Source organism: Gorilla gorilla, chromosome 22 (genome assembly GCF_029281585.2).
Source record: "Gorilla gorilla gorilla isolate KB3781 chromosome 22, NHGRI_mGorGor1-v2.1_pri, whole genome shotgun sequence".
In the NCBI taxonomy this organism is placed as follows: domain Eukaryota; kingdom Metazoa; phylum Chordata; class Mammalia; order Primates; family Hominidae; genus Gorilla; species Gorilla gorilla.
Window position 1 is genome coordinate 46,970,420 of NC_073246.2, and position 25,007 is coordinate 46,995,426.

A 25,007-nucleotide genomic window follows, 5' to 3' on the forward strand; every position below is an offset into this window, starting at 1 on the left:
CTGCCCAGAGGTGCCTGTGCAGCACATGAGGGTTCTTCAGTATCAGTCAGTGTTTAGGGAGCCCTTACAATGAATGAACACAGCTGCAGCCCAGTGACCCCTCTTGGACAAGTGCAGAGATCAATTTTAGCTCAGCTGCTTTCTAAATGTTTCAGATATTTCAAACTGGAAGTCACAAGTAGCTTTTACTTTTGCAAGCAGTCTGCTGTTACGAATAGCACGTATAAGAAAATTTATAATTCAGTTAGTTAAAAATATTTTTGAGCACCTGTTAAAGCACCAGAATTCTTTTATAAATTGAGGAAAGCCATGCCATCTAACACATATGCGGCATTAAGTGTTCTTTTAATAAATATTATGCTTAGTAGACATACTCTACATACCAATCAGAGGTTGCCATCCTAAACCAAAACTACATATCCAGCACATTCTGATATTAGGCGGTGGCTTACACCAGGGAAGGCTTGGAGGTTGTTTTGGCTCCTACCCTTTAAAAGGCTTACCAGCTTTTAGATGGAGTCGTAGATAAGACATGGATAGTAACAGAAAGGAAGCGTGGCTTATCAGCTGTGTCAAGTCAGGACACATGTATCCCCATTCACATTGCTGAACTCAGGAAGATATCCAAGCACCATTGTGACATACTTGTCCACAGACACCGCAGATAACCCCAGCACCCCTCTCAGAGTGGTGCCTTGGTGTTTTTGTTCATAAAGCCTTGATGCTCAGGCCCATCCGTCATCCCGGGCAGGTGCGTAGCCTGTGTGGTGGATGCCAGGGTCAGGGGAGGGCTTTGCTTTTGCAGAGTCTCGAGGCTTAGGCTGAATGTGTTTTTAAAGGTCCGACTATACTGAAACAAACATTAAAAAATATTCAACATCACTTAATTTTTATTGCTTAAGAGCTTATCTGGGCTCTCCCATTGGCTCAGTAATTTGGTTGCTATTAATAACATTGTTGAGGTTGTCATCGTCACCTTAGCATTGTCATCATCACCTCCAGTAATAGCTAACATTTATTGAGTTCTGCCTCCATGCAGGAACTGTGCTGAGTTCTTTGCCTGCATTATTTTATTCAGCCTTTGCTGCAGCCATCTGCAGCAGGCACTGTTACTAACCTGCTCCTGCCAGAGGGAACGCTTGAGACGCTGCAGGGTGACAGTAGCCTCAGAGCCAGGGGGCTGCATTGCTGGATCTTCAAGCAGGCAAACTTCCAACTCTGTGTTCATAATCCTGGTCATGGGGTCGCACTGACCTGTAGAGAGCTGGATATGGGGAATGGATTGGAGAGCTTTTATTTGAAACAACAGCAAAGTGGCATGATCTTTTGGGAATACACTTTTTCAAGTCATGTATCCACTCACAGACAGGCTTTGTGAGCCTCTTGCTTTGTTAAGGGCCCAGGGAAGATTTAAGGCGACCAAACTTCCAGTGACAAACAATATTTGAAATTAGTCTATTCCTTTACCCCAGAAATGCAGAAATACATGGTTTTGGATGTTTGACCTCATTGGTTGGTGGGCATGAGGAGGTGGTCTGCTTTGGTGCCAGTGACCGTCTGTGAGTCACAGAGTGAGTGAATGCTGAGCCGCTGTGATGGGAAAGCTCTCTGCTGAGTTGGTTCAGTCTGTGAGTCACAGAGAGAGTGAATGCTGGGCCGCTGTGATGGGAAAGCTGTCTGCTGAATTGGTTCAGCAGTGCACCCGCTTCCTCACGGGGCATTAGCCGGTCAGGGCGATGTCTCTGGATCACTCAACTTGTCCCTGACAGAGCAAGGAATAAGAAACCCAGTTAGATTGTCTGTATCATCAGATGCCATTTACATCCCAGTCAAATTAGCAGCCAGATCACTGATTTCTTATAGGTATACATCTTTTGACTTCAGCATAATCTCTTCCCCTTTTTCTGCATCCTTGGGTTTTAAAGGATGTTTACTATGTAAATGTTTAACATGTTTACTATTTAAACTTAATAGTTGAGGTAGCTTTTAAAATTTGTGTCCATTAAACCCAAGGACTCTTGCAGAAGTCGTATGGTTTTTCTTCTTTCATCTATAATGCATGTAAGGAATTATTCACTTGCTCTAAAGTTCAAATGTGAGTTTCTGGTGCTGTTACATAACACGCGGTATTGTGGGTCAAGGGGATTTAGTGTCTCACCTAAAATCTGGGGCCATGATGTCACCACATTAAGTAGTAGGGATGCTTGCTTATCTTTTAAGGGTATTTTTTCCCCCTGCAAAGCAAAATGCTGAAGAGATACATATTTGTTAATTAACTGATTTCACCCTTGTCATCCATCCTCTTTCCGTAAGGAACTGTGTGTTGCATTCTTGCTGAGTGCAGACTAAGTCCTTTGTGCAAGGTTGGGTCATCCTGGGGTGAAAAGGTAAGTGCTTTCAGGGATGCTGATTTAAGGTGGTATCTGCTATGCATCTCTCAGTGTCCCCAGGGCGGAATTCCTCAGGTTACAGTGGCAGGAACAGCTGCTTGAGCTCATTTTTGTCTTCTGAACAGGATCAGTCTTGGAATTGGCCTTTTCTCCATCTTCAGCCCCAGGGTGGGGCTGGCCTGGGCAGGGCCTGCGCCCGTGCTTGCTGCACAGCAGCACCCCTGCGTGCCTTCCCTTGCCTCGGCTGCTAAGTCTTTGGAGGAAACTCTACATTGCCAAGCTTCTTCTGAAAGATTTAATTTTTTATTTAGAAACAGTATGCTTATTACAGACTGTGCATACTTTGCAGAAATGCAAAACTAGGAAGAGACATGATTAGTCCCTTTGCATAGAAGCAACTTTTGTTATTATTTTGTATGTTTCCTTTGTATCTGTATTAGTGTGTTCTCATGCTGCTAATAAAGACATACCAAAGACTGGGTGATTTATGAAGGAAAAAGGTTTAACAGACTCACAGTTCAGCATGACTGAGAAGGCCTCAGGAAACTTACAATCATGGTGGAAGGGAAAGCAAACACATCATTCTTCACATGGCAACAGCAAGGAGAAGTGTCCAGCAAAATGGGGAAAAGCCCCTTACAAAGCCATCAGATCCCATGAGAACTCACTCACTATCACGAAAACAGCATGAGGGTAACTGCCCCCATGATACAATTACCTCCCACTGGGTCCCTCCCACAGCACGTGGGGATTATGGGAACTACAATTGAAGATGAGATTTGAGTGGGGACATGGCCAAACAATATCTGTGTCTTTTTTCATGTATATGTTTTTTTTTTCTTTTCTCAGCATAATTGATATACTGTGGTTACTCTACCTATTTGTGTAGGCCTCTCAGATCATTGAAACAAGATGTTGTACAAATTAGCAGATGACACTGGCACATGGAGGAATGGTTTGTATTTTAATTTTCACTGTATAACATTTTAGTAAAGCTTTTACTGGAAATGTTTTCTACCCATATCCTCAGGAAACCATGTGAAGTAGACAGCCTTGCATTTCCTGGATTGCTCCCTCGAAGGATGAAGGGAGCAGTTCTATCAGATGCTCTTCCCAGCCTCCTTCTCCAGGGAGACTTAGCCGCTGCTGTTTTGAGTTTCCTGGGAGGACATCCCCCAAGGACTCTCTGGCTTGTCCTTGTGAAGTTGGTTTGCTTTTTGTGCCAGCTTTTTAGGCTTACAAAATGTTGTGTGTGTGTACATAGGAAAAATATGGAAGGGTATGTACCCACTAGTTTGTGTCAGCACTGGATTCTGGCATATATAATAGATGAGGAGTTTCTGTTATGTATATGGGATTGCTGAGATACACAGGGGTTTTCTGTGCACATCTCTCTATAACGCAGCTGTCCCGTCACATCCTGCATGTCAGTACAGGTAGTGCCGTTCTTTTTGTAGGACTGTGACACTTTATCTTTGTTCTTTCACAGTTAAAAAAAAAGCTTTTTTAAAATTCTGACTTTATGTAACTAACGCAATGCTCATGCTACTTCACTTGTTACAAGAACATATTATTCTGTCCTGTAGATGTACTGCAGTTATTTAATGGATCGCCTATTGATAAGGGGGCCCTTTTAATGTAACTATTTTAAAAAATGGAAGTAATACCAGCACATGGTAAAAAACACATTGCAGCTCATGATTGGGTATAAATTAAGTTGGAGATTTCCTCTTTCTCCCTCCCCACCCCATGCCCCGTTTCCAGAGGTAAACAATGTACAGTTTGTGTTTTCTTCTCTTAAGTTCTTCTTGTAGTCACCATTATAGCTTTAACTTTTCTGTTTGTGAGTTCATGTGGAAGTCAACAGACAGTGCCTTCACACTCTGAGTTTTGATGAGATTTATATTGACAAGGCTTAAAACATTTGTAGTGTTTCCCATCTATCATTAGGCTCCCTGTGCTTTTCCTGCAAGTGTAGTCTAAACATTTTAATATAAGAAAAGTAACATTTATAGTATTATGATAGTATATTTTGCCATAGAACCAAGTGGTATGAAATGTAATTCTGCCTCACCAAACCTTTGCCAATAAAAGGAGAATATTCAGATGGAACTCCCAGTTTCTCTTTAGGTGTCCGCTGTTTCTAGCTGCCTCAGTTGCCATGGTTTCTCCTATCCCATGGTGTTGGTTTCTTGGATTCTATTTTTGTTTTGCTGGAGCACCTCCTTAATCCACTTCCTTATAGAATGGATGGCTGACAGACTTCTTGGGTTTTTGCACGTAATGTTCAAACATGCAATTACTTTGTTCTCATACTTATTGATAATTTGGTAGGGTCTAGAATTCTAGGATCGTATAATTTTCCTTTTGAAATCAGAAAATATTCTGTATTATTTTCCAGAGTCTAGTGTTGTTAATGAGAAGTTGGATATCTGTTTGATCCTTGTTCTACTGCAGGTAAACATCTCTACTCTCTCCTTCTCTCCCTCCCTGGGCTTCATGTCCTGACGGTTTGATTTTTCGTTACCCTAAACCCGGATCTGCTTCTCTTCCAGCCCGCGTGCCCATATTGGGATCACCCCTTAGAAAACCTCAGGCTTTCTTTGGAGAGCAATTCTCAGGTTTTAGCCCAGGAATAAAAGCATTCCCTATGGCTCCTGCTTCTTAGGAAGACCCCTCACCTCTGTTGTCTTGCTCTGCAGTTTCCTCTGCTCTTTCGCATCAACCTGCTTTCATCTGCCTTATGCCCTAAAAGCCCTGGCAGGCTTTCTTGTGTTCTGCTAAATCCCTCTGTAAATTTTTAGCACCATGCACTATTATGGTTCATTCACCACCAAAAAGTACCTTTTCTGACATTTTAACAGAGCTCTGGGAAGAATGGAGAGAAGATATGGTGTACTTTATCACCATTTTTAATTAAAAGCCCTTTTAATTAATTAATTTAGAGGCAGGGTCTCGCTCTGTCACCCAGGGTGAAGTGCAGTAGTGTGATCGTGGCTCACTGCAGCCTCCACCTTCTGGGCTCAAGCAGTACTCCTGTTATCAGCCTCTTGAGTAGCTTGGACCACAGTCACGTGCCACATTGACTGATTAATTTTTAAATTTTTTGTAGAGGTGGGGTCTTGCCATGTTGCCCAGACTGGTCTCGAACTCCTAGGCTCAAGCCATCCTACCACCTTGGCCTCCCAAAGTGCTGAGCACACCACTGTGCCTAGCCTAAAAGCCTTTTTAGATCACTCTCAGTGGCAAAATTAGTGCCTTGGTCACCTTTACCAGTAGCTGTTCTTGCTCTCCAGTGGAAATATCGCTCAACATTATCAAAGAGTCGGGATGAAATTAAATGAAACAGTTTAGGTACTTTTGATACATAAGTTCTCATGAGACGTGTTGTTCTTTACTATGTAAGAGTGTGGCCATAAACTTAAAAATAGCTGGGTAACTTTGTTACACTTGCCTTGATGGTGTGTTGCAAGTTAGTTAAATTTCATATACTCTTAATCAGCACATCACCAACAAATAAAATGTTACTGCTGCATCAGAATTTAGGGAAGGTTCTATACATCTGTTTCGAAATAAAGACAGAGATGACTTAGGATACTTATAAGTTGTTGAAAAATTATGGCTCCTGAAACTATGAATTGTCATCGTGGTACCCAGACAGCCCGCATTAAACTGCTGTGAAAATGAGAAAACCGACATTGAGATGATAAAAGCAAGAATGTTGGTAATTGAAACCCATTATAAATAAAGCTGTCATTGGTAACGCACGAAATGCTCTTTCTGAGGATGAGGACTTTGTGGCCCCCACGTGGGCGCATTACCAAGCTTTGCAGCTCTGCACAGGAGCCTCCCTTCTTGATACTGAACTAGACCTCTATAAAATCTACTAACACCTCAGGTTTAGGTTATAAATCTTAAATTTTAGTGCCCCGTAGTAATTCACTTCGTAGGTTACCATGGACTAGCCCTTAGTTGCACTGAGAAAAGAAAGGCTATGAAATTTTGTTGGTTAAGTGCCAAAGAAAGGATTGGGTTTTGGGTCATCTCACAGCCCATGGTGAGGGCTGTCTTTGGCCTCTACCGCACGGATAAGTTTGCATGTCAGATGTTGGCACGCTTGTGGGGTATTGGGTTCTTTTGAATATCTGATTAAATCCATTTACATTTTCGCTAGAAAAATTCATCTGTGCATATGAGCGCATCGTTTCATATATGATTTCACACTTTTCATTGTTTTCCTGAAGCCCATTCGTTAACTGTTGATTGAATGCCTGCTCTGGAGAGGAGTGTGAAGCCGCACTTCTTCCGTCTCCTCCTGGCACTCGCTCAGGATCCTCACAGGTGTGGAAAACACGCTAAGGAAGCCTGCGAAGGCCAGATGTCTCCCTTTTGCCTTCTTTGGTTCTGTTCATGATGGCCTTATCCCGGACACACTAGGACCCTCTGAGGACACCACCCCTGCCGCCGCATTGCTCTGGGGGCAACTTCCAAGCTTATTGTCTTCCTCCAGAAAGGGCAGGAATGTGGAGAAGCTATGTGTGCTGGGCCTTTACTTTCATTATTGGCAACAATGTTTGTTTTCATTTTATCAGCTTTCTTCATCCTCCATTTTTTTATCTTCCACAGGTAGTGTATATTTTGAGAACAGTGTGAGGTTTATTCTACTAATGGAAATTTACAAAAATACCAGTTTGAATGATTGAGAAATCTAAGTTAAAGAACCCTTGAATAGAAATGTCGCTGTTCAGTGCGTTGATTGATTCTCACATCTGAAGCCAGCTGTGTATTCTTGGTATGTGTGTATTCAACTCAGGTGTGACCTACTGTCTTTTATATGTCCCTGGATTTAAATGTGCTAATTTTGTTATGATTTTTGTGTCTACATTTGTAAAAGCCGCTGATAGTTCATGTCTGGCACATTCTTGACAGATTTTACTACCGAGATTATACTGGTCTCGTAAAACGAGTTGGGGATGTTCCCTGTTTTTTGTTCGATGGAACGGTATGTGTAAGCTTTGTGCTTTTCCTTTATTCAGCCAGTGCTTTCACATGCTGCTTCCTTTTATAGCCACTCTTTTTTGCTACATATTCTTTGTCTACAAGAGCACAGTTCTTCTGGAATGTGTCCCTTAGGATTAACTATCTCAGGTGTGATTTGTGTGAAAACATCTTTATTCTTATTGTGGAAAGACTGTTGTTAGGTGGAGAGTTTACTTTCCCATCTGCACATTGAAGATCTCATCCTGCTCCACTACTGGTCTCTTCCCTGGGCCCTGGGCATCCACTCTCAGCCTGACTGTCCCCCTGTGCTCCCGCGTCATTTCTCTGTGCTGTGTCTGGGTTCATGCTTATTTATATTTATTCTGCTGCGGGTTAGTTGGCCGAATCTGTTTCTGTGAGAGCTCCCATGCTTTTGGTACTTTCTGTCTCTCGTGTGTCTCTGCACTGCTTTCTGGGTTATTGCTTCAGTTCTACTGCCCAGTTTGGCCATTTTCTCTTTAACTGTGTCTAATATGCTGCTAAAACCTGTCCACTGAGCTTTTAGCGTTAGTCATTATAGCTATTATTTCTGGAGGGTGTCTCTGCTTCCCTGTCCTGCCAAGTCCAATTGGTCATTCTTAGTTTACCTGTTTACTGTTTGTATCTCCTTTAGCCGTTGTTTTCTGTTCGTATATGGTGTGTTTGACTTTTCCAGCATGTTCAAGGCTGTTTCCCCAGCTGTATCCCCTCCTCTCAGGCCATCAACTTTTTGTTCCCCATTGTTGCTACTAATTCTTAGGACTAATAAAGCACTTCAAATGGCAGCTACTGTCAAAAATTAGGAAGAAGGCTTCTTTGCCGTAGCAGCGTCCAGTTGATTACTTTCTCTTGACCTGTACTTTACTTGCCACGAGCATATCATGCCTCTGTACTTCCTGAAGTAATTACTGTCTCGAAATAGTGAAATCTCATCAGTTGCCCATATTTGTTTAACTGCACACCCGTGCATAGTCTTGGCTTTATGCAAGGTAGAAAATGAGAGTACTTAGTTTTTGGCAGAGCAGAGCCCCAATTTCCACAGTCTAATTAAATTATAATGATAAATATCACTTTAAAAGGAAACAATTGCTTCATTTAATCAACATGATTATTACTGGTACAGCAAATCCATCAAGTGCTGTGAATGATAAATGTGTTTTAATACAACTTGCAGTGTACTTGCTGTTGGTACAAGGCGTGTTAAATCCTCAGTGGTCCCTCTTTTCATAGCATTGCTGTGGCACTGGCATTTCCCTTTGTTAGGAGATAGTGGGGTATAAACCCATTGTGGAAACCCCTTCAGCTTGACGAATTTGGAGTCATGCTACTTTCAGAAGAGGATTTCCTGCGATTAGGAGCAGTCACCCAGAGAAAGCTCTGGAAAGGTGGTGGTGCTGGGGTTGAAGCTGAGCTGCTGGCCCCTGGCATGTCAGTGGGCGGAGGTGGGAGACATGCAGAGCTGCCTGTCCCACAGTACTTCCCTTTCCCCATCCACCCTTTCGGGTGGCTCACTCCCCACCAGTTTCGCAGGATGGCTCAAGGCAAATGGAGAAAACGGCGCAGGTTGAAACTCTTGGCCGTAGCTTGTGAGCTTGCCTCTTAGCACCTCCGACCACGATCTCCTTGAACGTAGTCTCCTCAGTCTCTCTTTTTTGTGTGAGGAATATAAAGTTTCTAGTTGCCTTTTCGCATAATCTCCTAACTCTTCTGCACCTGTGGTTCCTTAGCTCTTATCTGAGACCGTGGCAGGCAGACAGCTGGTTGCAGTGGTTGGTTAGTTGTTTCATATGGTTGATCATACAGCAGCTACTTGGTCCCATTGTTATTGATAGTACTGTATGAAATCAGTTGTCATTGCTGGCATTTTTTTTTGTTCTGTTGCCTGATTATTTGTTTTCTAGTACATTTTTATTGTGAGATACCTTTCATGAACATGGACACATATATAAGAGAATAATTTTAATTGCATGTCCATGTAACTCTCACCCAGGTTAAATAGACACTGTGTACCTCACAGTTTCCTTCATGCTCCTCCCTGATGATAACTCCCCTCATCCATATGACACATCTAATATATACTACGTGTGTGTGTGTGTGTGTGTGTATAATTAATTATAATTATGATTATTTTGAGACAATGTTTTGCTCTGTGGCCCAGGCCAGAATGCAGTGGTGTGATCACAGTTCTCTGCAGTCTCAACTTCCTAGGCATAGGTGATCCTCCCACTGCAGCTTCCAGAGCAGTTGGGATTACAGACATGAGCCACCACTCCTGGCTAATTTTGTTTACTTTTTGTAGAGATGGTGTGTCCCTGTGTTGCCCAGGCTGTTCTTGAACTCTTGGGCTCAAGCGATCCTTCCGCCTCTGTCTCCCAAAGTGCTGGGCTTACAGGTGTGAGCCATTGTGCTGGCCTTTTTGTTTGTTTTTGAGACGGTGTCTCACTCTGTCACTCAGGCTGGAGTGCAGTGGCAGGATTATGGCTCACTGCAGCCTTGAACTCCCAGGCTCAAGCAGTCCTCCTGCCTTAGCCTGCTGAGCAGCTGACACCACAGGCGCACAACAGCATGCCTCGCTGAGTTTTTAATTTTTTGTAGAGATGGGGTTTCCATGTGTTGCCTAGGCTGATCTTGAACTCCTGGCCTCACGTGATCCTCCTGCCTTGGTCTCCCAGAGTGCTGAGATTATAAGTGTGAGCCGCTGTGTTTGGTAATATCCTATATTTTGAAATAATACTGTCCTTTTCTTCTTAATTTTACCATGTAAGAATGCATCCCCAATCAATGTAGTTCAGTTTTGCCTGTGATGGAACTTTATCCAAGGGGAGTCATCAGTATATTCTTTTGTGTTTGTCTTGATTTATTAATGAAGTGGATTACATAAATCAATTTTCATACATTAAATCATGTTTGCATTCCCATCATAAATTCATCTTAATCATGTTTGATTGATTGCTTTAAAACATATTATTGGATTGAGTGTGATCACATTTTGTATAGGATGTTTACACTGTATTTGTAAGATTGACTTACTGCTTCCTTTTCATCTTCACAGAAGTGTCTTGTTGAGTGTTGGATTCACTTTCTAGAGAAGCCATCTAGGCATGGAGTGTTCTTTCCAGGATGATTTTTGTTTACTGACTATAATCCATCCCTCCCTCCCTGCATTCCTTCCTTCCTTCCCTTTTCTTCTCTTTTCTTTTTCTTGAGACAAGGTCTCACTCTGTCTCCCAGGCTCTAGAGTGTGATGGTGCAATTTCGGCTCACTGCAGCCTCTGCCTCCTGGGCTCAGACGATCCTCCTGCCTCAGCCTTCTGAGTAGCTGTGACTACAGGCGCACGCCACCACACCTGGCTAATTTTTTTTTTTTTTTTTTTGTAGAGACAAGGTCTCACTATGTTGCCAGGACTGATCTTGAATTCCTGGGCTCAAGCAGTCTGCCTGCCTCGGCCTCCCAAAGTGCTGGGATTCCATGCATGAGCCACTGCATCTGGCTTCTAATTCTTTAATGTTTGTAGTTTTGTCAGATTTTCTGTTTCCTCCTGAGTTAGTGTTAATAAGTTGTATTTCTTTTCTTTTTAAATGGTGGTGTGTGTGTGTGTGTGTGTGTGTGTGACAGGGTCTCACTCTGGTTGCCTAGGCCGGAGTGCAGTGGTGCAATCTCAGCTCACTGCAGCCTCGACCATTCAGGCTCAGGTGATTTCTCACACCTCAGCCTCCGAAGTAGCTGGGATGACAGGCATGTGTTACTACACCTGGCTAATTTTTGTATTTTTAGTACAGATGGTTTTGCTATGTTGCTCAGGCTTGTCTTGAACTCCTGGGCTCAAGTGATCTACCTGCCTCAGCCTCCCAGAGTGCTGGGATGACAGGCATGAGCTACCGCACCCAGCCTAGTAAGTTATATTTCTCTTGGAGTTTCTTCATTTAACCTAAGCTTACAAGCTTTTTGGAATAAAGTTTATAAAGCCTCTTACTATATTTTTAGTGTTGTCAGAGTTTAAGTGATAATTCCATTTTGGTTTCTCTTGCTGCCTGATGACCCATTCCTAACTTAGTGACATAAACAACAATCACTTTATTAATGCTCAGCCGGGTAGCCTGAGTGTCTGGAGCTCTGCTTCTGGCTGTCGGCTGTGGCTTTCTTGGTTCTTCTCAATGTCCTGTATGAGAAGGCTTCTTCAGTGAGGTGGCTGGCTCCTGCCTGGGGCTGGCTAGACATCTTTCTCTGCATGTAGCCCCTGTGATCTCTTCAGAGCATCTGAGTTGGCTCCCCAGAGACAGTGTTCCCAGAAATAGGAGGTGGAAGCTGGCATCCTCTTCAGGTGCTGGTCTGGACCTGGCAGTACCACGCCTGCTGCGTTCAATGGGCCAGAGCAGTCACCCGCCTGCCGGGACTCATTGGGGGAAGTAAGATCTTCCCACACAAGGACAGGAGAGTCACATTGTGGCCGTCAGGTCTTCCTGCCCTCCAATTCAATTCCAAGGCTGGTTAATTTGGGCTTTTTCTCTTGTGTTCCCTTTCTGTGTTTCCATGAGTCTTGCCAGAGATCACTGGTTCACTGCATTGTCTTTTCAAAGAACCAATGTTTATCTTTGTGTACCTGCCGTTATATGTAATTAACACAGGTTGAATTTCTTACTAGTTCCCTTTTTCTGTTTTCTTTGAGCTTACTTTGTTCTTCTCTCCCTGACTTGTTCAGGTAGGCACTCTTTAATTTTTTTACTCCTATTCTAGCTTGAGCACTGAGCTATAAAGGTCCCTCTGATGTACTGCTTTATCTGTGTGCCACACAATTCTGTACATAATCTTTTCTAGTTTTAAGTTCTAAGTATTTTCTGTTTTCTACTGTGATTATTTTCTTTTGTCTATGGATGATTTAGAAGTGTATTGCTTAACTCTCAAACATAGGGGGACTTTCTAGTTACACTTGGGTTATTAATTTCTAGGCTCATTGTATTATGATCAGAGGATGAGCTCTGTCTGATTTCAGCCACTTGAAATATGTTGAGATTTTCTTTATGGCTGGGATATGGTCTATTTTTAGAAGTGGCTCATGTGTCCTTGAGGAGCTGATGTATGATGCACTGTTAGGAGCAGCGTCTTGCATGTGACCGCCGTGCAGCTTGTTAATTGTGCAGATCTTCCATCTCGCCACTGTTTTGTTTTTTCAGCCGCTGTCTGCTGTCTCTGTCACCTGCTCCTCTCCACTCCCTCCATGACAAAAAGACTCCGGTGTTTTTGACCATCTTTTATTGCGCCCCTACTGTGATCTTAGTCACGGGGCCAAGCACTCTACATCTGTTCCTCCATTTAATCCTCACGGCACCATCTGCGGCGGGTGTTCCTTGTGTCCTCATCCTGTCCTCATAGGAGCAAGCCTGGAAGGGGCTGAGTCACTGTTCAAGTCACACGGCTGCAAGGCTGCGGTCTAGGGTGGTGGCCTGGACCCCTCTTTCCTGGAAGCCATGCTTTTCCTGAAACCCCTTGCAATACTCCTGGCAAGTATGGCAGTTTTACCTCAGTTGGTATGAGTGTACTCAAATGGGAGGCAACCATTCTCACACTTGATGTTTAGACTTTGCAGCTTCCAAAACCCACCCTGCATATCACCTGCCCCTCCTCTAAGTGGCTGGGCTTCCCATGCAGTTTCCCATCCTGCAGACGGCCCAGGGAGGTCAGATTTCTTGGCCAGGCTTGCAGAGTTGGTGGGACATGATGTGGGCACTAGAACCCAGTTCTGTAAATCTTGGTTTCATGTCCTTTCTGCTGTGTTTTTCTTTGTCTGTTTAGGCGGTGGACTTTTTGGTGTGTAAAGCTTCTAGAATGGATTTTACTTCTTTGTGGCTCTTTGGATTGAGGGAGGGGCTAGGTGCCATCTCCAGAGAAGCTTGTTCAGCTCATGCTCACTCGGGGCCCTTGCTCTCTGCCCACTGGGGAGGGGCTGTGGTGGAGCTGGATTCGGACTGAGTGGAGGCAACGCTGAAGGTCAGAGGCCAACGTCCTTGCACTTCTTGACACTCTCCACCCAGGCATGGTGATTGGGACCGCTGGGGAGGGTGATTTGGGAGCTTGAATCTGGTGTGGTGATGATGGGGGTCATTGATAGTGGGGACAGTTCTGGACATGTGGCCCTCATTCTCTGTGCTGGACAGGATGACTCCGTGACCTGTAATTCCAGGCTGATAGAGCATTTTCAGTGACAGCCCATTTGACTTGATGGTGCTAGTGCAGGACACAGGTGAGCTTGTCTCTGTGTCTTAGGTCTGTCCCAGCAGACGAGCTGACGTGTGTTCTAGATGAATGTCAGCTGGTCACAGGTGGGAGGTTTGGAAGGTAGCCTCCAATCTCCTCTGAGGACTGCAGCAGCGACCGGGGCAGCAGGAACGCATTGTGATGGCCTGGCCAAGTCTGCATAGCGAGAGTCGAGCCACTTTCACACGCACCTTATCCCACACTTCACCTCCTTCCTCCAGGTTCCCACTCAGAAACCCGCTCACCCCTGGACACACCTCCCAGAGACTTCTCTTTGGAACTCTGCAATGGAGAAACCCATTGCAGACTTCCCCTTCTTTTGGATATCAGTTTGCTTTTCAGGAAGAAAACTTTAATACTTCATATTGAGGTTTTATAATTATATTAGCATGTTGAAACATTTTCTCTAATGGCTTGCTGGTTGAAAACGCTTTCACACAGAGCAGAAACGAGATGGAGATACTGTTTCACAACCTCTGCTTCAGAAGCAGAGGTAGCCTGTAGCTTCCAAACCCGGGCAGAGCACGTGCAGGGATGGTGCGTCTCTGTATCTGGACTCACATTCACATGTGTGCATGTGTAGGGGTGTGTGCATATTGAATTGTAAAAAAGATGAGTACGTGTGAGATTCTGCCTGAGACTCCAGTCCTCAGTGTGTGGCCTGGTGCCGCTGATGCCGAGATGTTGGACCGGCAACGATGTGGCTCCATCTGTCGCAGATGCCTCTACCTGCTGCAGGCAGACGGACGGAGACGTGATGGATTGCGCATATCCCCTTTACAGATTCGGAAGAATACATTTAAAATAACTTAAATTCGTATTTAGAAGACTTTTCATGGAGAGTATTTATTGTTATAGAGTTCACTTCTGAAATGGTGACAAAGCTTTTGATACTGAATCAGACAAGTGTGAAGTTACCGAATCTCTCTGTTACACAGAGTGGAGCCTTTCAGGCTGGCATGGAGAGCTTAAGGGCGACTGAAGGAGACACACTGGCTAAGTGCGGAGTTCTGCTTACTTCGGTCCTGCTGTGATACTCTCTCAGTCCACTCGCACCGAAGGAAGCTGCCTTGGGATCAGAGCAGACATAAAGCTAGAAAAATTTCAAGGTGAGTAAAAACCTGTAAAGATCTGATCAAATCTGACTGGTAGAAATGCCTTTTTCTTGATATAAACTGCTTAATTAAGCCTTTTGGCTTGCCTTTGAAAGATGCTTTATTGAATACTTCCTGGCACAGATGATCTGTTACTGTTGGTTGATTTCTAATCTTACTGCAGCCTTAGCTCACCCATGAGTCCCTCCTGCTGGTTCTGGGGTGGTGCCTGCTGCCCTCCAGTGGCGTGTGTGGCACCTGCTGCCCTCCAGTGGCATGTGTGGCACTTGCTGTCCTCTTTGGGGTCAGTTCACCATTTATTGAGTCAGTGCTTCATGCCAGGCACTAGACTTGGTGAAAGCCTTTTACCATCAATTATTATTTTCTTAGGAGTAATTAAAAGAAAATTTTCCTGTAATCCCAGCACATTGGGAGGCTGAGGCAGGCAGATTACTTGAGGCCAGGAGTTTGAGACCAGCCTGGCCAACGTGACAAAACCCCATCTCTACCAAAAATACAAAAATTAGCCAGGTGTGATGTTGCACGCTTGTAGTCCCAGCCTCGGGAGACTGAGGCAGGAGAATCGCTTGAACCCGGGAGGCAGAGGCTGCAGTGAGCTGAGATCATGCCGTTGCATTCCAGCCTGGGTGACAGAGCAAGACTCTCTCTCAAAAAAAAAAAAAAGAAGAACATTTCTTTAGTACTTATTTTTGGCGACTGTCTCATGATTCAGCGTCTGCTTTTGAGAGAAGTTGTGACAAATACTAAAATCCCAGTAAAATTAGTATGGTGTCAGATTAATTTACTTATGAGCAGCTGAGTGACTAACTCAGGAAGTCCAGTTGTACGTTTCCAGGGAAGCTTTTTCATGGGTTCAGATGAGATGAGGGGAAAGAGAAGGTGTCAGAGGGCTGCTGCTGGCTGGAGGAATGCGGGTGTGCTCCTGTGTCCATTTGCTCTGTGGATACTGACGAGCGCCCACTGGGCCTCAGATGCCCTCTGGGCATGGCAGGGACCAGGCGCTCGCTTGGCAGCTCTCATGTGAGCCACTCACTGGACACAGCCGTGCTCCCGCCTGGGAGTTCGGGATGGCATGCAGAGCTGTGGGGAGGGAGCGGTCACTGGGGCGCGAGTGTGGACAAATGGGAGTGGCTGGTGCAGAGCCATGGGTAGGGGGCGGTCACCAGGGCGTGAGCGTGGATGGATGAGAGTGGCTGGGAGCCTAGGGGGGACACCGTCTTTGGGGAGTAGAGACACGCCCATGTCTGACTACTGGGTTTTGAGTTTGTGCCAGCAAAGGTCCTGCTTGCCATTTCTGTCTGTAAATGTCAGGAATTTCAGGTAACTGGTTCCCTAGCGAGACGTTTAAAGGAGGCTTTATCTTCAACCGATGCTTTTTTTTGGGGGGAGTACACAGGCAGTCCAAGTATGGGAAGGTCAAAATCAGGTCACATTTATCATGGCTTGTGCTGTGGGATGGAATTTTATTTTCAGCCACAGCGCTTCTTCTAGCTTAATTAGTGGTAGGAAATCAGCTTCTCTGTAACCAGAGGTTATTGAAAGAATGAGGATCCCAGAGTTGGAATGAGTCTGAAAGAGACATTGTGGTTTAATATTGCTAAGTTAAGTGTCGATTTGTGACTACCTATTTTTAACATGCCATAGAAGTAAAACATTGCATTAATTATGCCATATGTGTGAAATAGCAAGTATTTTTATATAATATAACTGTGCATTGGAGAAATGAATTATTTATAATCCTTTGCACCAATAAATTGTTCTTAAAAGCATAGAAAAAATAATCAGGCCAGAAGGAGATATCTAAAGCATGTGCTGAGAAAGCAAAACTGAAGAGCTGGAAATTATAAAATATTACGACATGATGAGTCATATCTCCTCCTCCTGATTCTGTGTTGCTAAATGTTAGCTGCAAATAGAAATCGTGTATTTCCTTTCTTTCCTAAAATAAGAGCTAATTTCGGCAGCAAACAGTTTGGCATGTTATTCTTTTCCCTTTTCAGGGTGGTTTAAATAAAAATAAATAAGCATGAAAGATTTTGGCTGGAACATCTTCGGAAGCACGGCCGTCCTCAGCCTCACTGCACCGTCTGGTTTCCCTCTGCGCCTCCCTCCCGGGTCCTGCCTTAGTGCTGTCTGTGCCATGTAGCCACAGGTTGCACTGCAGGGCTGTGGGGAGTTATTTTTAGTTTCAGGCAGACTCACTGTTTCTGCCTTTCTTTTTGCTTGAAAAGACTGAAGTTATTTCTTGTGTTTTTATACATGAGATTATCTTCTGAGGCTGGAACATCTTGGGGGGATACAATAGATAGAATTCCTATAGTAATTCCCCTGCGCAAGAGGAATTGCTGAGGAGGGCTTCGGGAAACCTTGACTCCTGTTGAAGCCTGGAAAGCTTTCTCAGTCTTTCTCATTGCCACCCCACACCACATCTTCTTTTTGTAACAAATATTTATTAACTCATCTTTTTATTTTAAAATGAGGTTCACAAAAGATATTACGTTATATAATTATAGCCATATAATGTTAAAAAGCAGTGTCATGCTGAAATGTAATATAAAGAGAAACTGAAGATACATAGTAAAATACTTTTCTATGCCACTGTATGGACATTTAGGCACTGCTGCTTTCACTCGGATCACTGAGTGGTGTGGGCCTGTCAGTGCAGGCAGGTGTGGGGTAGGTACTGAGCTGGTGACCTGAAAACCATAAGCAATAGAGCTGAGTGGCATTACTTTCTGAAATGGTCAACCCTGAAGGAAGCAGTGTTCAGTCTTCTCTGTCTCTAGGTAGTCTCTGTATTTCTGGAACATTGAGTGTATGTTAAAAGTATAGAAAAATGCATTGTGTCAATCCAAAACTCAGCTGGGCTGGGCTTAGAGAATTATGAGCAGCCTTTCCACCTGCATGGAAGTCCTTTTGTACAGGACAGTTCTTTGTTTCCGGGGTGGCCCTGCTCCCTCCAGGAGGTTTAGGAGTGTCCATATCACTATGATGCCTAAGCCACTTCTCATGTTGCTACCTGTTGCTACCACCGGGCATCGCTGCCGCCTCCTGCTCTGTGCACAGTGTGGTGTGGCTGCCTGACCGAGTGGTCAGGAACTAAAGTTCTCTCGAAGCCTTGACTGAAAGGAGAAGTGAGGAGGGGCATGGAGCCCGGTGCCAAGAGGCAGCTGCGTCTTTAGGGGCTGGCACTTTTCAGAGGGGCTCTTGGGGCCAGAAGGAAAGAGCCGTCATTCAAGGCTTACACAGCGTGGAGGTGCCCTCCCTGGGGTGTCCTGTGTGCTGACCTCTGTCCTGGTGCCTGGCGGTGTCCTGGCGCAGAGCTCCGCAAGCCTCTGCGGGGCTCTTCTCTGTGTGGAGGTTCTCGAGATGGGCAGTCCGGGTGGGTGGTCAGGCCAATGAGGGCCTTCGAATGAAGCACATTATTGTAAGGACGCTAATTCTGGATCCTCAGATATTGTGACAAAAACTTGACATTTTTCTTCCTTCAAAGTAATTTATTGACTAAAATAACCAACTGAGCAAAGGTGATGTTTTAGTATCTAAATATTCCAAAAGATTACTGAAATTTTAAAGTAAAAATTTGGCCAAGAATGAGAAGTCTCTGAATGTGCTTTTCTGGCATGACCCCTGTCACCAGGAAGCTGTCAGTGTGGTGTTGGGCCTGATTGATTCGCATCAGCTCAGGGGTGCTCAGGCATGTGGCATCCTATTGGAAGGTCGGCAGTGGGAGAGCAGCTGGCCAGGTCAGAGGATTCATTTCTGTCTGAAGCTTTGTGAGGAACTAAGATGGCTTTTCCAGTAGCCTCTGTCATTCCAGAGAGTTTTAAGATTGCTTTTATTTGTTCTTCTACCCTGGAACTGGGAAGCCAGACCCAAGAAATGTATCCACACCAGGTTTTGCCCATAGTTTTTAAAAATGTTGAATTTCTTTAACTTGAGGCCCTCACAATTTTCTGGGCCCCCATAAGTTATAGAACAGGGACCAGGCCTGCTACCCTGTGGGGGCTGGGTGGGCACTGGCTCCCCAGAGCACAGATCCTTCCTGTGGGTGGGCTTAGGGGATGTGAGGGATTCACTTTCAGATGTGACACTCCAGATGTGGGGTTGGTGGCACATTTTTTTTGTCCAGTTACATCCAAGTAAAAAGGAGGACAAATTCTTACTGAACCTATGCAGTAAACTCCATTGTCAGGAAGAGTAAAGTGTCTTAGCATGAGTGTTCCTGAATTCCGAAAGTTCAGGAGAGTAAGATGTTACCTAGAGAGTGTTTTATTTCAGCTTTGAAAGCAGAGTCTACTGGATTTAGGGCTAGAGATAGACGAAGAAGAAAGAGAAGGGGCTTCTTTGAGCGCACATTAGAAAATACACCATAAAAGAGAATACTGACAATCTTCCAAAGCCACAGTCAGCGTTTCCCTGCCAGCTCCTCCAGTCTTCCTTCCTTCCTGTCTGCTGGGTGTTGGCTCATCTGTCAAGTTTCACAGTCATGTGCTTCTGGGCGCAAAGCCCTGGTGAGCCCGGCTCATTTCCCTGGTGGAATCGGACAGTTGTCGAAGGGGTGTCAGCCTCTGTTCAGAAGCCTGAGCCCCTGATTCTGTTCCTTGAAGTGTCAGTAGTTAAGGTGCCTGTATTGAGCAGGGGCTGCCGTTGCTTCTGACTGAGGGTCCTCTTCAGGCCCACTGGCTCTTGGCAGAGCTCAGTTCCTTGTGGCCTTAGGCCTGTGGCACTTGGCTCCTGGAGACTGCTCATAGCCCCTGCCCTGTGGCCCTCTTCCCAGCATGGCAGTTTGCCTCTCAAGGCGTATAGGCAGGGTCTCCCCTCTTCCTTTCCTCTCTGACTTCTCTCATCCTTCAGGGGTTTACCTGATCAGGCCAGGCCCACCCAGGAAAATCTCCCTTTTGATGAACTCAGTCAGCTGATGAGATGCCTTAATTGCATCTGTAATATCCCTTCACCTTTGCCTTATGTAACACTATATCCCATCATGTTCACAGTTCCTACCGCCTGCAAGGCAGGGGAGTGTACAAGGTGTGTACCCCAGGGGCAGGATGCTAACACTGCACTGACTGAGAAAAGAATTTGTCTTACCTGTACCTGACAGGTGTGTACCTGAAAGAGGTGTGTGCCCGACGGTGTGTGCGACCGATGGGTGTATGCCCAACAGTGGTGTGTGCGCCCGCCGGCTGTGTGCCCGACAGTGGTGTGTGTGCCCGACAGTGGTGTGTGCGCCTGACGGGGCTGTGTGCCCGACAGTGGTGTGTGCGCCCGACGGGGCTGTGTGCCCGACAGTGGTGTGTGCGCCCAACAGGGGTGTGTGCCCGACAGTGGTGTGTGTGCCTGACGGGTGTGTGTGCCCGATGGGTGTGTGCACCTGACAGGAGTGTGTCTGACATGGGTGTGTGAGCGCCCAGCAGGGGTACGTACACTCGGGGTGTGTGTGCCTGACGTGTGTGTGTGTCTGACATGGGTGTGTGCACCTGGCAGAGGTGTGTGTGCCCAGCAGAGGCATATGCCTGACAGAGGCGTGGCTTAGTGTTCAGGGTCCATAGTACATGAAGAATCCTACAGATCCCTATGGACAAGGCAGTACAGTAGAATTTGGAGCAAAAGACTTGCACAGATTTTTTTTTTTTTTTTACACAAGATGAAATTGAAATGGCCAATGAGCACACGTTCATTCACCCAGCGAGCATTGAGGACCCCCTAGAGGCCAGGCCCATGAGTGATGAAGATCCCGAGGATGAAGACGCCTTGCCAGCCAGGTCAGTGGGTGATGGCATTTGTGGTCAGGGGCACCCAGCACCACACCCCTGGCTGCCGTTGACAGCTGGGTGAGTCCCCTGCTGCCTGGGCAGAGCCACCTCTGCAGATGCCCAGGTGGGTCTCCTGGGGCAGGGACTGGCAGGCTGTAGCCTGTGAGCAGATTCTGGGACCTGAAAGCTAAGGATGGTTTTTACATTTTTAAGGAGTTATAAAACAAACAGAAAAGGAAGAATCTGCAACAGAGACCATAAGTGGTCTGCAAAGCCAAAGGTTTATAGAAATGGGCAGACCTTGCTCTAAGGGGCCTGCTTGCTGGTGGGGCCTTGTCTGGATTGCCAGTTCTACTAATTCTGGAATTGGAAGGTCTCATGGAGGACTGTGTGCTGGGTAGGATTTCCAGATCCCAAGATGCTTTGGCTGCATTCAAACCCACAGGGCAGAGAGAGCCCTCCGCCCTGTTCCTTGGCAGAGGCCTCCACACTCCGTGTGCTGACCAGCCTGCCAGAATGAGAACAACTGTCAGCTGTCTGCATCCTCCCGGCACCCCTTAGTGTGGCTGCATACCGACGGGAGTTAAAACCATAAACAGGTGGAGAATATCTCCTTCCAGGGAATCTCAGAGGACTCAGTGATTTAAGAGGAAAAGACCAAACTGCTGCTTTCAGCAGGACCACTGTGTGCTGCCTGCCTGTCAGTGCATGCAGATACGGGGTCCTGAGTTGGTGACCTCAAAACCGTGAGCGGTAGATGGACAGAGTAGCCCCTAATGAAGCGGAAAGACTAGAAGAGACAGGACCTAATTTAGGTCGAAAAGCAAAGTGAGGCCTCAGAAGATGAAGGCAGAGTGCGAGAAAGCCTTTCTGGAACTGACAAGTCTGCCATCCACATTTCAAAATGTATTAGAGAAATTGGAAAAAAAAACATACGAAGTGTAGAATGTCAGCAGAAAGGTGTGGCCACAGTCAAGAGGGCCCTCCGTGGGTCCTGTGGTCCTGGACTGCAGGTGGGCCCAGTGGAGACTGTGCTGCCCCTCACCCTCCCCGGTGGGTCCTCTGTGAATGGGGGTGGGTGAAGCTGAGTGCTGTCCTGAAAATCTGACCATGCACAGCCCCTTTCCAAAGACCCTTCTAATTTTAGAGGCCGCCAGCAGCCACGGGACTAGGCAGCATCAGAGCAGGGACACAATGTGAGTCATATGCGCCTGTGTTCGTCCTGTGGTGTCCCCGGGCCCATGGGGGTGGGAGGGATCAGAGGGATCGGAGGGAGGGGAGTAAAACCAGGGGAAGGAGTGGAGGACCACGAACTCCCTCCCCTTCTTGGTGGCCAGCTGCTGTGAGGACTCGCTCTCTTAGGACAGGTCCACTGTCTCTGAGCTCCAGTTCTGGCCTCCTGTCAGGTGCCCTTGTGCGGGAATGAGTGAGGGACGGCAAGGCAGGCTTTCCAGGCTTCCAGCAAGCTCTACATGATGGGCGGGGAGACCCTGCTCTTAAAAACATGTGGACCCTTAGGATTCTTCTTCCTCAGACCTGGGGCCTCAGCCTAAGCTGAGATGACAGGGAAGAACTACAGATACACCAGATTTAGGGAAAATAACGTCAAGTGGTGCAGACAAGTGGAACTGCTGCTTGTGAAGTGGGCTGTGGAGTCGTGATGTTTGCTATGCCCGGCACCATGTTTCAGAACCTGTAGCAGCGCTCAAGAGAGAGTCATTCCTTTAACAACAAACATGTACTGAGCCCCTGTGGGGAGGCACTGACTGAGGCCTGGGGACAAATGTGGGGACAGACCAGTCCTGTGGTGACAGCTGGCGGGGGGCAGAAAACAGTAGAGCTGCCCCACCAGCCAGCGGCTGCTGGGAGAGCAGGGGTGTTCCCGCACCCAGAGGAGGCACCCTGCCGCTCTCCCCCAGGTTGCTTGGTGTGTGCGCTGCAGGGAGAAGCCCGCCCCCAGCTGGTGTCCACAGGGGCCAGGGACACTGGTAGGTAGGTGTGGAACAAGGGAGTTTGTGACTTGGGATTGTTTTCTACTTAAAAAATAATCTGAGTAAAGCTTGGTTTAAACAGCATCAAGTTAAAAAAATTCCTAAGAAGTGGTTGGATTCCCAGTTTATATGTGGCTTTAAGGTTCTGAAGAAGTACACAATTAACCACAGAAGTATGACTTGAATAGATAAGAATTTAACAAAATACACACTGTTGGGTGTAAAATCATAAATATCTGAAGTTCTTAGAAATTGGTAATTTTCTTTTAGCTTTGCTGTGCTCTGAGCTTGACTAAACTAAAAGTAATGAATCCAGACCTTGAAGACTGGTGTGTGTGTAAAAGGCAGGAAGTGAGAAGATTCATGTGTAGATCCAGGACAATCTGAATTTACTTCTGTTCAGTATTTCCCAAAGGCTTTTTCTGCATGGAGGGACTCGGAGTGACACAGCAGCTCCCTCTTGTGAGCAGATTCCCCCGTGTAAGGTGCTGGAGGCTGAGGTTCCAGCCTGCAGCCGCTTGTGATCCTGATATGTGGAGAGTTCTGGAAGACTGATGACTGCTGACCCCCTTCTTAACCTACGCCATCGCCATGCTGGTGGTGGGGATGGGGCTCTTGGCCATTCCTGCCCCTTGGCTGCCCTTCCTTGGTCTGAGGGTACGTGGGTGGCCCTTCGGGTGTGGCAGGAGCTTTGTGCTTTAGTGACCAACAGTGCCCTGATGTGTGAAGGCCCATCAATCCGATTTAAAAGAAAACATTTGAGGTCTCTTCAGTGGACGGTGTGAGGATGTCTGCGTTCAGTGATGGAGCTTGGCCTCTGCCTTGCCCCTGATTGAGGCACTGAGGGTTCAGATACAGTGTCTGCCCGCTGCGTGTGAAGGGGAGGAAGCCTGTGATGATGGTGGCACTGTGAGGAAAGTGGGGATGGAAGGAGGTGTGCCCAGGAGGCAGGGCAGGAGAGTTCATGGATGTAGGGTTGCAGCAAGTCTGGAAAGCTGGGTGTGTTTTCCAGGCAGATGGCATGGGAGGTGGGCACCCCAGGCAGGAGGGGCTCTGGATATGACTCCAGAAGCCTGGTGGGCTGGAGGGGAAGGAGAGGCTGGGCCTGCTGGGGGCAGGAAAAGGGCAGACCTGTGCTTAATTTCAATTTCTATGGGAGTGATGCCCTCAAACTTAGAAGGGCTTTTGATGAGGAGCGATAAGAGTATAGCTCTTGCCCTCCTCAGTGGCATCACTGATTTTTTAAAATGCATTTTAGATATTTGTATTTCTATATTAATTAGTATTAGGATTGGCTATAAGTGACAGAGATGCAACATAATAGGAGCTTAACCAAGAGAAAGGGCTGCATCCTGCACTTGCTATTGTTTGATTTATGAACTTTAGACATTAACTGTGCACTGTTAGTTCACGTGGAGGACGATTTAGCTCCCTGACGTTTCTCCAACCTTCTTTTCTTGTATCATTTAGGATTGATTCTGGGTGAAGGTCACAGCATGACTCACAGTATCTTACACACCTTGGATGTATATACACACTTCTTATGTCGTAAGTAATCCAGAGGGAGGAGTTTGCTAGAGCTAGTCCAGAGTTCAGCTATCTTAGGGCTCTGGGTGAGTATAGCTGCAGTACAGCAGCAGCAGCTTTAGACATCACTTCTGTGTTTAAGGCAGGAACAACTGAGAAGGAGCAGGCCGTGGAGCTCTTGTCTTCCTTTTGTCAGAGACATTGTGGAAGCCCTTAGCATATTTTCACCTGTCTTTCACCAGAACTGTGTCTTTCTCCTTGGCCAGAAGTGTGTTTTGTGGCCAACTTTAGTCACAAAAGAGACAGAAAATGAGCCCTTTCATTTTTGTGGCACCCTTGGTAGAGGGGTAGGGGAAAGGGCTCCAGCACGAGCACTGGATCAGCTTACCAAGCCTGAAGCCACGCCCCCTGCTGGTCATCCTAGAGAGTGAGTGGCCCATGTGCTCGTGGCCTGTGGGCGCTGGGCGGCCTCTCAGTTTCCCGCGTGGAAGGCAGCAGAAGCACTTATCTGGCCCTCACCTCCTCGGTGGTGTCGGTTTGTCTGACCTCTGTCAGTTTGTTGTCTTCTTCTTTTTTTTTTTTTTTAAGACAGAGTCTCGCTCTGTTGCCTAGGCTGGAGTGCAGTGGCACAATCTTGGCTCACTGCAAGCTCCGCCTCTGGGGTTCAAGCGATTCTCCTGCCTCAGCCTCCTGAGTAGCTGAGACTACAGGCGCATGCCACCACGCCTGGCTAATTTTTGTAGTTTTTGTAGAGACGGGGTTTTGCTGTGTTGCCCAGGCTGGTCTTGAACTCCTGGGCTCAGGTGATCCACCCACCTCAGCCTCCCACTGTGCTGGGATTACAGGCGTGAGTCACCGCGCCCAGCCTTGTTTGTCTTCTGTGTTACCAAAGTAGAAAACTTCTTCTGTTCTGTAACCTTGGTTCAATCAAAGTTCCAAATTCATAAATGGCACTT

At 46.3% G+C, this 25,007-nt stretch overlaps 1 protein-coding gene across 7 annotated transcripts in view; it reads left to right on the forward strand.

Moving 5' to 3' along the window:
* Window positions 1-25,007, forward strand: part of ADARB1 (adenosine deaminase RNA specific B1) — a 161,286-nt gene that overhangs the window by 45,040 nt on the left and 91,239 nt on the right. For 3 of the 7 annotated variants that reach the window (XM_031005171.3, XM_055373731.2, XM_031005174.3), the window contains exons 2-3: window positions 14,601-14,771; window positions 20,425-20,542. The exons of 1 other annotated variant lie outside the window; for it this stretch is intronic. In XM_031005171.3, the coding sequence (XP_030861031.1) occupies window positions 20,506-20,542 (37 nt within the window). In that variant the 5' untranslated portion in view covers window positions 14,601-14,771; window positions 20,425-20,505. Of the gene's footprint in view, window positions 1-14,600; window positions 14,772-19,779; window positions 19,882-20,424; window positions 20,543-25,007 lie in introns of those variants that run through there. 3 more of the 7 variants (XM_031005173.3, XM_063702633.1, XM_063702629.1) reach the window with 2 other exon arrangements.